Genomic DNA, 13357 nt, shown 5'->3' with positions numbered 1-13357 from the left:
AGTATTAAAAACAGGTATGGCAGTGTTGTAGATCCATAGATATACATCATTATTATTTCACATTATTTTTACCTCCCTGTAAACGAATACTATGGTCATGTTATAAATCTGCCTGCATTGCAGTAACAAATAAACTGCTGTGTGCGTGTGAGGTGTAGGCTGGCAACGTTTCTACGGAAAGGCATGGTTCAAAAGTCAACCAAACCTGACACTTACGTAAGCCCAATCGTATTACTGCATAGACGCGAGTACACGCATACACAAACTAAATATATACGAACGATTGTAGCATTACTATTGGGCGGTTGATTGCCTTCGTGGTTTTAAAATTGTATTGACTCATAGGCATGAAAGAAACAATAGTAAGAGGAATGTAACTCATTGTCAACAATGCTGCATTCAAGAGAATCACACAATTGATTAGGGTGATTGAGTGAGATGGATGACACATATATAAGCGCGACTTGCCCTGGGTCACAAATAAGCCATGCGCTTCTCTGCCCAACTGCATTATTTGCATTATTTTCTGCAGTGCAGAAATAAACGTTGCGCAAGATATTTTCATTTTACAGAATTGCACATTGTGAATGTAGTTTGAATTTGGGTTGAACAAGCATTCACAATGGCATGCGATTATTGAAAGTCCCCTGCACCTCCGATTCCCATGGTTGGCTACGTACAACACGAAAGAAGTTCAACATACCATACGTCTACAGTATATGCTCTTCCAGGTTTTGCCATTAAAAAAAAAATATTTCCTTATTTTTTTGTATACGCTTGTAATGGTGCCGACTATTCCTGTCCTCCGGTTACCCACGGAGCTATTATTTATGGGCCTGTCACAATCCGGCTCCACCCACACCCCCCCGTATCACACTGGGGTTGCGCTCACCACAGCCCGGGGCAGCCCAGCTTGAGAGAGGAATGACTCTGTCGGTCTCCGCTAATCTGCAGCTGGGTTGGCCCCCAAGAGTGCCCGGGTTTCTCTTCAACCAGAGCTGCAGCCACCAAATGCCACAAGAGCACACTAAGGGATTCCCGGACAAATTCCTGCGTGGATACAAAAAAAAAGGTCTGACATCGCAGCGATGCAGCAGTGGACGCATGCAGCACACGATTAGCGCTTAAGTAGTCAGTATCGGCCAGTTGGTATCGAGCAGCCCGTTCGATGATAGTCTCACCAGGTACACAGTTTTCAAAGTTTTATCGAAGCATCTGCTTCTGAAGTTGGAATAGATTCAACCAATTACTCTGTTGCAGTACGCCCAATTACACACTGGCATTGCTGCCAGACCACTGTCGCTCTGGAGCCACGGTGACTCGTAAACAAGAATACCTGTGCCTTCATATCATTATCTCACACAAAACAGCCTTGAATGACAGCTGCGATAGGTGAGCAGCAAATGAGCCACTTATGTGCCCTGCACGTCAGCGTCTCCCGTTCCCAGCAGAGTTGCTCTCGGGAGATGTGCACGAGGCAACGCAGCGTTCACAGCAGCGGCAGTATTTTTTACTTTTGGGCCACAGCAGATCGTGAAAGATGTTCGATGCCAATGACGGGAGTTCTGTGAAGAGCACGCAATTGTCGCGTAGACGATACATGGATCTTAAACCAGCCCGTTTTATATTGACTAAAATCAAAGAATAGTCTTAGAACGTGTAGACTCCTTCATATGGCAGTACCTTGGTCACACTGACCACTCTTTAACACTATTGAAAAACATTATATTGTTAATCACAGCAAAGGCTATGAAACCAAGGCGTCGAGTGGATACATTTAAGTATTATTAATGGTTTGATGAATGTGATTTATTTTTTTACGTATTAAATTACTTTTGGTACTTACAGTTGGTTGAGCTGAAGCCCTTGGAACACCTTCCATGAGATGCGAGTCAATTTGTTGTTAGCCAGATTTCTGCGAGGACAACAACAAACACTAACGTCAATGTTCTACACTTGAACCTTATGGCGGTACCCCGGGGTACCATAGTACCCCGGCTCTCGCATAATGTCATAGATGTAGACATTTTTAGTCTGTTGATGGTCGACGATGCGGCAATCGACTCATCTCGACGAGCTGTCCACGATGCACCACCACGGTGCGTGCTGCGAGCGTTCAGGGTTTCAGCTCAATCGTCCTCGCTGTGTTTCGACATTGTGGAGTCGCACTGATTTCGGATTGATTGGTACCCCAGTCGCGGAGTTAAGTAACACCCCTGGGAAAAATAGTGTCCCAGAAATAAAATATTTAATTGCCTCGGCCATTTTGTATTATTTGGTACCTCTGGGTACCGCCATAAGGATCAGTTGATGAAAGTTCTCTCCGTGTTGCAACGCTTTCTTTTTTTCATGGCAGCTGAGAGCTGTAGAGGTATTTAAGAAAGTGTTCACCATGGTGTACTTCTGGCACAAAGCCTCCAAGGCGGAGAAGAAATATATAACTGCATTGGGCTGCATCGAAATATTTGTGTATGCACACACTACATTTTTATATTGAATCCAGCTGGTTGGATGGCACAGAATGAAAATGTATTGTCGAGATCTGTGTTTGTTCAAATATGTGATTGCATGCTCCAACAAGGTCAAATGTTCGACCCATCATAATTGCAGATAGACTTTCTACATACCAAATAGAGCATCTCTGTAAAGACATTTTCTGTAGCTCACCATAAAAAGCTTATAAACGCAGATGAATATATGGTCTCAGCTGCAAATGGTATGCATTCAGTGTGCAAGTATGGATATATGCCATACATACAAACTAACCATGCTAACAAATTATATTGATGCATTTTTTTTTATAATTCTCCATAACGATTGTGTTTAAACAATGCTGGCAATAATTTGTCGTTTATTAAAATCCAGATACATACAATTGAAATTAAAGTTGAGCAGAATCCTGTGGGATTTAAGGATAATTATTTAAGCGTATTTTTCTTACAAAAATGGGAATCTTCCTCTCTCTAGCTGTCACACACTTCAATGTCTGAAAAAAGAGCCACTTTAAACATCACCCTTTTACCGGCACACACGCTATATACGGGACCTTTGAAGGCATCTCAGACAGCTATTCATTTCAAGCTGATATTTCAACATTCACAAATGACGATGCTTCAAATGGCTCCAGATCTGTGCATACCATCCACTCATACATGGCAGCCAAGGAGATTTGATGTTGTTAAAATATGCATGCGCACATATCTCACTGTGTAACTGGTGGCCCATCAATTGTAAGGATGCTCCTATAGTGGCATAATTATATGACTCCCAACTGTGCATATTATAATGGACGTATTTAGGTGCCTATAATTACAAAACACACACGCACAAATGCATACAAACGTTTGGTGAAAAGGAATAAGGAAAGCAAGTAGACTTACATATATTTTAGACGATTGTTGTTTCGGAATGCATCTTGTGAAATACTCATGAGCCCGGTATTGGTTATGGTGCTGTAATAATAAAAAGGCAGCAATATATAAGCAATTACACAGGGAAAAGAAGTGACAAACACAACTGTCATTTTTCAAGATTATCGCGACCGTGTCTGTCGTCATTGTCAGCGTTGGTCACCGTCATTGTCGTCATCGTATGAATAATTGCGGTTTAATGATTAGTCTCCGTCAGCGGGGATGAGTGCATGCCAAGGACTTTAGCGTAAAGCATGGGTGGTGCGGTGAGAGCGAGTGACAGGCCCATTAGGTCAGGTAATGCAATCAGTGCGAGGCCCACACTCACAGGTTTTGCAAAACGGTGTATTGCTCAAAGTCACTTTGGTTGACGCTTGTTAATCTGGGTTGGTTCTTTATAATTCTGCAAAGGAGCGACAGCAAAATAACAACACATCAGCACGGTCATTAATGTGTTAGATGTAGACGGGGCTAAATTTCTCACTCGATATTTTCTGCAATGCTGCTAGGCCGGCTTAGAGTTACGGATTGTCAGCGTAAGGCACTACCACGAGAGTGCAAGGTACACCTATCCATGATAATTCAATATTATTGTACCCTGTAATCTTATAGAAAGGTTTATAAGAAAAAAAGATGCATGGACTCATAATAGTCGTAAGTTTGGCTTTTGTTCATGAAAAAGGTGAGATAAATGTGGCCTGCCAAAATAATTCCCAGAAGAGTTTTCAGGGTTTTTCCACCGGATGTAGATGACATAAATAGTAATTATAATAACAATTCCCTTTATTTACTCAGTAAAGGCCTCCTAAGTCTCAAGACAGTTTGCCAGTCAAATGACTCTTTTCGATTGTGAGTTTAGAGTTTGCTTTATTGTTGTCGTGAGAAGCAGAAATCAACTATAGATGAGCTGAGCTCGAAAAGAAACTGCTCTTCTTGAACGTTTGACATGGAATCGTTTTCCTCGTTTTTTTTCTTCTTCCCTTGGACACGTTTGCATTTAGATGCAGGAGCAAGAGGCGTCCCGCGTTGCGACAGGCGTCCACAGTATTGGTGAGAAAGTGTGCCCGCTGTGTTCATTGCACACCTGCAGCACGTTTATAATTGTTTGCCTAATTTCCAGGCAGGGGAGCAACGCCTCTTAAACAGCAGCACCGCTTGCTTTGACGCCTTTCGTTCCCCACTCTGGGTTTGGGTTTCCTTTCCCGTCCTCGATTTAACAACCATTCCTCCCTCCCCCTTGCTTATAAACACCCTGGAAATGCTTATTCAGCCACACAACTGTCTCTCGTGAAAATGAGTGTCCTGCTTTTTTTTTAACAATGCGGGTAATATTCGCTTGAGGAGACGAAGGTGGCCGGGCATGCTGCTGGCTACCCACTCCCTCGTGTGCCGTGCCGGCCTTCATAGGTGCTCGCTGACAGCACTTGCACCAACAGTCTGCTGAGGTTATACGGGGGATCTTTTAATATTGCAAATGGAGTAGTCAAAATGTTTTGAGAATGGGATATTGAAAATATGCACAGCACCAAAATTATTACGAATATCTTAATAAACTGTATTGTGTAAATATTTATTTTTAAAATGTTATTTGTGATGTTATGTTAACAGTATGTATTAGTATGTGGCTTGTGCACATGAAATTAGGTTGGTAGGACATTTCATGTATCATATTATCAAACCTATTTGAAGTTCATCGTTTAGTATATAAAGTGAGCCCTCTGGCCATTTAATGTATATATACAAAGGCAAAGACACAACCATTGCACTTATTCAGTACTAATACTGTAACAATCGGTACTCACAACGTAAATGAACATTAGACACCCTGCACAATTTGCACTTTTATTTCGTGGCATATGAGAATCTCCGTAAGGGTGGCCAATTATGTGCATTTGTCAGCGGTGCATTTAATTAAATGTATCTCATTTCCCCAAACGTACAGCAGAGCCCTTCAAATTGTTCCCACGCCATTGATGTCTCCAGGACTGTAATTGTACATGCTCAAACGCGGATAATTTCATGCCTGCACACTCTATGGCTAATGCTTGGAAAACCAAGCCAAAAATATATTTAGCACGGGGTAATGTGGGTATGAAAAGGTGATACTCCCTTTTTGCGCAATAATGAGTATTGCACTGTTGACCGTCCTTAAACTGGCATTGGTCATATGTGGTTACCACTAATTGGGCATGGAAAATTCGTTTTTTTTTCCTCCTGTGTTATGTTATTTAAACGAAACCGGGAGACAATTATCACGACCATTGTTCTAAAAAAAAAACATTACAATATCAGGTCCAACGAGAAATCGGCTTTTGAGGATAATATATCCGCGCGAGTGCCACCAGCACTTTCAAGTAAGCCACTCGCATGATGTCCCGCGTTCTGATTTCACGTGCGGCGGGTGGCATGAAATAAGCGTGAGGACACTGGTCTGGCAAGGCCATCAGGATCGGGGCTCACGGGACTAACAGGAGGTATGCACCGGAATGCTGTGAAAGCGGTCCATTATGCGTGGATTTACTGGCCTGATACACACGCCGGTAGCAAGCGTGACGACGCGCAGGTGTGCATGCGTACACATCTGCTCAGCACATTGACGGGGAGTTGTTTTTTTCTCTCTCCCTTTGCTATGTTATTATCTTGCTTACGACATGCCGCCACATTGCCATTGTGTGCACGTATCGTATTGCAAACTTTATGATTGCTGATGAAAATGCAATTATCTCCGTGTCAGTCTGAGATATTTGCGCGATGCGAATTCAAGGCTCCCTTGTTGACGGCACGCAAACAGGGTGATCAAATCTTAAGCCCAAACATTATGCAACTTTTGTTGAGTGGTGCTCCGTGTTGTTGTTTTTTCTTGCGATATCCTACACCGAGTCAAGCGCTGTTTATGCGCAAAATTTCCAAGCGTTGTGTTTTACGGAACAGCACTGCAATCGGCTGCAAGCCACTCGCGTGTGCAACATTTCTCAAAAGTTCCGCGCAACAACAGAAGCGATCTGGTGTTGCACTAATGAGAGCGAATGTGATTAAAGCTGGGCAAGACTCGTGCGTAGAACGTAAGAAACCCCAACTGTCCGCACTCATGCCGAACGTTTTTTTTTTAGCAACTGAGCATGCATTCCCGCATATATGACCTTTGCAGGCGAAGGGAATATGATCGGGAAAATGGCCTTAACCCTCCTTGCGGGTCACGCAGGAGGGTTGAAGGAGCCAGTTTCAGACGAGCGCAAAGGACCGCACGCCGTCTGTCTCGTCAGTCACGCGTGACGGACTTCATAATACCCGCACGCATAACACAACGACAAAATACAAAAAATAGAACCATACCCCGTATAGTCACAGCGGGCTGTTGGGGGCAAGTGCTGTTAGCAAATACCTCTTGTGGCCGGAATGGCTCACGAGGGGGTCGGGTGGCCAAGTACCACGTCCGGCCGCCCTTGTCTCCCCAGTGCTGTTGTTTACGCACCGCACCGGGTAACTATTGAAGACCGAGTCGCCGGGTTCGCAACGGACTGCGCTGACCCCAGCATTGTCGCTCCCCGCCACGGGTGACGGACTTAAATAAGTAAAGTAACGCACGGACATTACGAACTCGCGGCGCGCGCGCGCACGCACGCACGCGCACGTGAACGAATTCCCTCGCGATCGTGCCACTTTGGATCTACTGTGTACAGCATTGCAAATTGCCCAACATAGCGACGTTATATTCAGTGCTGCGTTATATAAGGTTTCCGTATAAAAAGCTTCGCGGGTGTTAATTACATAACGAGCGTTGTCACCGTGCGTCCGTCATCAGCGAACCGGCGCACGCACGTGTGTGCGTGCGAATGTTGTGTGTGAGTATTGTGTGCCCTGTGCGGCTGGGAGGCGCAGCAATCAATTAGCACGCCTTTGAGAGGCAACAGAGCAGGTGCCGCGTGTTGTCATCGGGTATTTAGATGCGTTTAAATCCAGTCAGATGCGCGCGCCAGGGTGGCATTGCCTGCGCTGGAATGTGCTTAGGCAGCTGCCAATTAATTAGCATTTGCATATATATCAGCTGCGCGGGCGCACATTTATAAAAAGAGACAACAAAAAAACAGCCAATGCAATCGTGCCTCCGATTGAAATTGAAGGTGACAGCAGATTATAAGCAAGCGCTACATCTAAATTAAGGATGCTTTGAAGCTCCGTTTCGCGCGCGCGTACGAAGTGCGTGCCCGCGCGCGCGCACGTGTGTGTGTGTGATTGCCGTGGTGTGAATTCCATCCAGTCCAGACAGTCTGTACTAAAAAAAACAGTCCGTGGCAAAGCCGCTAGACGCATACAGCTAAATGGAGCTTCCATGCGGCGTGCTAGGCGCTGGCGAGCAGCGTGCACTCACATCTCGAGCAGGTTGGCCCGATAGCTCACGGTGGTGGCGCTGGGGAATGCCGAGAAGCGATCCTTGCGGCTGCAGGCGAGGCGGCTGAGCGTGCAGGCGCACGCCTCGGGGCACGACCCAGGCGCTGCCCTGGGTGCTGCCACCAGAGCGCCGGCCGCGCTGCCCAGCGCCAGGGCGAGGATGAGCAGCGACTGGGGCCGGCGGCGCCGTCTCTTGGCCAGAGTCCCCGGCATCCCGCGTACGGCGCGACTCGGAACACTCCCGCGCGCACTGCAGCAGCAGCGGCCGGCAAGAGAGGGGGAGGGAGAGCGAGCGAGCGAGAGAGAAGGATAGCGGCGAGAGAGCAGATAGGGATGGAGCGAGGTAGAGCTATAGAGATAGCTGCAGGCACACGGGGCAGAGAAATCCCGTCGCTGCCGCTGTGTCTCGTGTTTCCACCTACTCCTCCTCCTCCTCCTCGTGATTCTCCTCCTCCTCCCTCCTCTACCCCCAACCTTCCCCCACCTCCAAGCTCCACTTCACTCCTCCGTGCCGACAGCGGTGTAGATTTGCAGTAACGGGACGAGCAAAAATGGAATGCGCGGGCGATTCTGAAAGCGACGCGAATCGTACGCGCGCGCACACACTCGCCTCGACCTCGGTGAAGCCGCTGCTCTTCTCGAGCCTCGTGCGTGAGCGAGGCGCTGAACGTGATGAGTCTTAATTCACTGCTCGCAGACCGTGACGCACATGCGCATCAGCAGCGGCGCTTCGCCTTTCTGCCGTCAGTCGCTCGAAATCAAATCACGTCACGGACGTTCTGACGGCGTTTAAGGTGTGCGCGTGCGTGCGTGCGTGCGATAACAGCACTTGCCCCAAGAGTCTGTTAAGGCTACAGATGGGATCTTTGTCTGTGCGCGTGTGGGTGTCTGGGCGCGCGCGCGCGTGCGTGCGCGTGTACGTCGCCCACCGCCCTCGTACGGACACTCACTCACCGGGGGTGGGGGGCGGGGGTGCAATTAATATGTGGAAACGAGGCGAGTGGTTGTGGAAGCCTCTGCAATACCAGCAGCAGCGAAACTCCTACGGTGGAGACTGCAGGACTATCCCGCGCTGAAAGTTGCAGGGCTGGCTCAAACGCAGCGAATCAAGGGGACAGTGGGGGGTGGGGGGAGGTCGTGGTAAAGCGAGCGGCTAAAAATCGCGTTATGCAGACAAATGGAAGCTGTGTGAAACCCCGAGAGGCGATATTGATCCCGTGCGCGCTCCCTCGCGGCACCTCTCTGCGAGGCCATCCGAGCTCTTGGGAAGGAAAAGACGCCGCCAATGATTTAATCGTTTGCCATTAATTGTCACCAGAGCCCCGACGCTGCTGCCTCCCGTCCAGCGCAGCTCCAAGGCTCCGTAGCAGTCGGCGCACGCGCGCGCGGGATTTTTCTTGCGCTCTTCGCCAGTGGGTTGGCGTGGCCGTGCCACCTTTAATTGGAGTGGGCAACCAACGAAACCCAGTGAAGAGCCCCAGCATTGGGCCAACGTCGGCATGTGGTCGGAACAGTTAGACCAACGTTGGGAACAACGTCACATTTACTGGGAAGTAACCGTTTTCGTATGATAAAACTCGCCTCTCACAGATATTTAACAACAATTCTTTAAAAACTCAGACATTTTCGACTCGGTGGATGCAATGAAATATGTATTAACTTCAACAATCATGAAGTTCCTCCGGGAAGACATATCTTGGTAATGCATTATCGCTAACGTAATAAATACAGACGATCGTTACTGAGTGACTGATGTAAATTGTAACGATGTTCTAGCAGGGCGAGAAAACCGACATTTTTCATGAATATAGATGGTAATATGCTTACAACTACAATCATCCTTATAACTAGAAAATCAACATTTCCGATTTGAATCCACAAAAAATATGCGAATATTTATTGGTTTCACTCATCGGGCAGGGGAAGCCTACATTTTAGTTCTACATTGCTCTACTTCTTGTGATAAACACCGACATATATGCCTGCCCATTCATTGTGTTTATTACGATTGTTTAAGCAGGAAAGCCTCGCAGTACGGGGCGATGTTGCTGCTGCGTGTAATCCCAATTGAGTAATTTGCAGGTACATTTGAGCATAGGGTTATTGGCCAAGACCAGTTACATTGTGTGTTTGTTGTTTTTAAGCTATGGGGGTGGGGGGGAACTTGGGATTCGGAGGAAACCCATGCAGAACAGGGGGCGAACAGACAAACCCACACGTAAAGGCACCCAAGTCAGGAATCAAACCCAGGCGCTTCTTGCTGTGAAACACAAGTGTTACTGTTACCTTCGCCTTGCTGCCAATAATCAGTCATCCTCATAATTTGCCTTCTGTGGAGTGTGGCGTTTAAGCCCCGAGTAGAATATACTGCCATAATTTTCCAGCTGGTGTAGAAATACAGTATGAAGCGGTGGCACATGGTAAAGTATAGTCAAACTACCCATATTCATAATTGGATTTACAAAGTGGATTGACGGAGTAGACATGTCAAACAAGAAACCTACAAAATCGCCCTACCAAAGATATGCCTGTTCCAAAAAGAAAGCCATGATTTGTAAACCCTGCATCAGCATGAATACTGGATGAGGATTCGCTCGCGATGACCAATACCACATTGTACGCATTATAAGACGCAATCTTCCCCCGTTGTATCTTAACGGCGGAGGTGCATCTTATAATCCGGTGTGTGTGCGACCAGATCGTTTGTATAACTTTACTGACAATGTTGGAGCCTCACTCTCGGGAGTGTCTTCTAATCGGGGGAATACGGTAACGGTGGGGCGAACGACTCTCAATGAGTTTCTCCTGCGCCAGACCATCACCTTCATATGCTGCCCCTCCACCTTTCCCAATCCACTATTGTGCAACTGCATACATAACATAAATGAGTGAACAATACATTAGTTACCGCACTAACTTACTTTGCTCTGGGCGGTTTTGTCAACATTGCAGGGCTGAGTGATTTGATTGCCATGAATGTTTGATCGTGTTTGCTACAGTAATGGCTCTATTTTTAATTGTATTTGCTTTTGGTGCTGCTTTTCCATGCATCCACAGACGTGGATTCATGCTTGATTGTAATGCCGGTGTAATCATTGAGGATTCGGTTTCGCGTCGTTTATTACAATAATATTTTACATTTTAATTGATTGAGTCTGGTGTTGTTTAACACGACCATCGTCACAATATATCAAACAGCAAGCAACTCCAACGGTTGAAGGGGTAGCAGATTATGAAACAATGTAATTAACTGCTTTAACAAATATTTCGTAATACTGTAATAAAGTCACACTGAGGGCCCATCTAGAACCATAATAAGTGACGCCTCATGATCATCGTTTCAATTTTATATCTTGTCATTAAGCATCCTCATCATCATTATCAACATTATCCGTGACTCATTCACTGCGAGATGAAGGCATCCACAAGCCATCGCATCCCTCCCGGTCTCAATACAACAACCCATCGATAGTGCCTTCACGCAACTTGATATCGTTACTCCATCTCCACGCTGGGCCTGTTTCCTTCTTTGGCTGCCAGTCAGTCATTAGTCTTGACCGTGGGCAATGTGTGGCGTGCCCAAGCACCCTTAACATAACTGAGGACATATCAAGAAGCAGGAACGGATTTCAGGGACGAGAATTACCATACCGACTCACTAAATGTTTACACAAATGAATGACCTCGATCGTGGAGTGACGACTCAATGATGTGTATATCTAAGAATGGTGAAACACTGATTTGAAGAAGTATATACACACACGTCTCTCATCAGATGCACACACATTGTTCGTAAAGATCACTGGGAACAGAACAAACACATCCAGCTGTTCATCAACCACGTGAGCAAGGTGGATTTAGGAACGGGTACTCTGCCATGCACACTTTCAATCTGATTCTGAAGGAGACCAATGAATATCAAATACAATAATGATTTGCTTTGTAAAGGACAAAGCGGCATTTTATTAAGTGGTAAGCGATGCAATCATCCAGGCTTTAACAAAAACAAAGCCACAACTGAAAAAATATTTAGAAATTCGAAACATTGTTGACAAGAGTTTAAAAGCTACACTGAGATTGATATGAATGAATATTGTATTTTATTTATCATCATCGTCATCACAATATGTTGTCTGTAATGATCTTGTCATCATAATTATCATTGTAATGATATGTTTTGGATTAATCATAACCTAATAATTAAGCACAATGATGGTACATTTTTTAATAATGATTATCTTGTAATTCACCACCACCATAATTTCACCTCCAATTATCACGGTTGGCTACGTACGGTGCAAAATAAATTAAACATATATACACCATTGCCAATCTTTTTATTCTAGTCATCACTCGGCTTCAGTATTAAGTGGCCCTACAGGTAGTATCCATGCGGATAATTGTATGACTTCATGCTTCACTTATCCAGTGCTCATCAGCTGAGCCATATGCTTGTTCCCACTCCGAACATATTCAGTAAGCATGTGTTTTTTTTAATCTGTATGCGGTTTCCTCTTATTCTTGAATTTAAAGTGTCTTAATCACTGCCATAGCAATACCTATGTTCAGGATAGCATGCTATTGTAATATACTCGACAGCTATGAATACAAATATTTGAACGATAAATTGTAGATTTTGGGATCCCTATGATTGGCGGCAAACATTTTTTTATAACATAGATTTTAATAATATTATATAAGGTCCGTAGAGCTAAACATTGGTATGAACATAATATAACTAAAAGTATTCGAAAATCAACATTTAGTAATTTTCCTTCAAACATAAAAACTACTATTTTTGAGAGCAAACATTTTAAAAAAATTAACACAGGTTTTCACAGCCAATGTTAGAATCACAATTGATTTTTGGGTTTGGCCAGTAACGATCTGGCCACACGTATGTCATTAAGAACTCCACCATCCGACACAGCCAAACACATAAAATTGTCACGTAGTGTACAAGCGTTTAACGTGCCAATTATTGTTTCAGCCCACAGTTGAACTACAATCCTCACAGGCCAATGTAGCAATTAGATACACATTTAGCTTTGTATTGTTTTACCTAGGCCTATGAAAGTGGTCTATATGGAGGTTCCAAGGGTGCTGAATGAGAACTCAGGTGTGTAATTAAAGAAATCAACTAAATTGGGGGGTGGGGGGGGGGAGGTGAAAAAACAAATACAAATATGAATTTTCGGATTTTAAGTACAAAATCCAAGTGGTCGATTTTGGTTACCCTCTTTTCTCATATATGACTACATTTTTTGTAACTTCTGAAAGTTTTCGTCTGGAGGATCTTATCTTATGCTGACACCAAATATGTAATGTTATATTTCAATAACTGAATATTATGGGTACTTTTTGTAACAATCTCAGTAAAGCTGACCACGGACAAATCCTGCCGCCAGTTCCGAGTTTTAAACTAAAATCTATTGCAGCCGAAGGTATTATTTGGAATACCGTCGAGGGGGTCCAAATAATACATCTTATAAATGGTCGAAACTCCAATAGTTGAGGCGCGGAGGTTGGAAAAAGAAAATAATTTGATAATTCATATT

General features: G+C 44.9%; 1 protein-coding gene across 6 annotated transcripts in view; it reads right to left on the bottom strand.

Moving 5' to 3' along the window:
* NTRK2 (neurotrophic receptor tyrosine kinase 2) overlaps nt 1-9303 on the bottom strand; it is a 77632-nt gene extending 68329 nt beyond the window's left edge. For 3 of the 6 annotated variants that reach the window (XM_076066826.1, XM_076066827.1, XM_032953288.2), the window contains exons 1-6: nt 9038-9303; nt 7780-8049; nt 3739-3813; nt 3381-3452; nt 1847-1915; nt 893-1050 (exon numbers count right to left, since the gene is read on the bottom strand). In XM_076066826.1, the coding sequence (XP_075922941.1) occupies nt 893-1050; nt 1847-1915; nt 3381-3452; nt 3739-3813; nt 7780-8049; nt 9038-9300 (907 nt within the window). In that variant the 5' untranslated portion in view covers nt 9301-9303. Of the gene's footprint in view, nt 1-892; nt 1051-1846; nt 1916-3380; nt 3453-3738; nt 3814-6792; nt 7752-7779; nt 8050-8409; nt 8731-8753; nt 9003-9037 lie in introns of those variants that run through there. The other 3 variants (XM_032953287.2, XM_032953286.2, XM_032953289.2) reach the window with 3 other exon arrangements.
* Between the last annotated feature and the right edge of the window lie 4054 nt (nt 9304-13357).

Source organism: Petromyzon marinus, chromosome 13, assembly GCF_048934315.1.
Source record: "Petromyzon marinus isolate PM22_M1 ecotype Great Lakes invasive population chromosome 13, UKy_Petmar_22M1.pri1.0, whole genome shotgun sequence".
Classification (NCBI taxonomy): Eukaryota; Metazoa; Chordata; class Hyperoartia; order Petromyzontiformes; family Petromyzontidae; genus Petromyzon; species Petromyzon marinus.
This window is presented reverse-complemented; position numbering and strand designations above follow the sequence as displayed.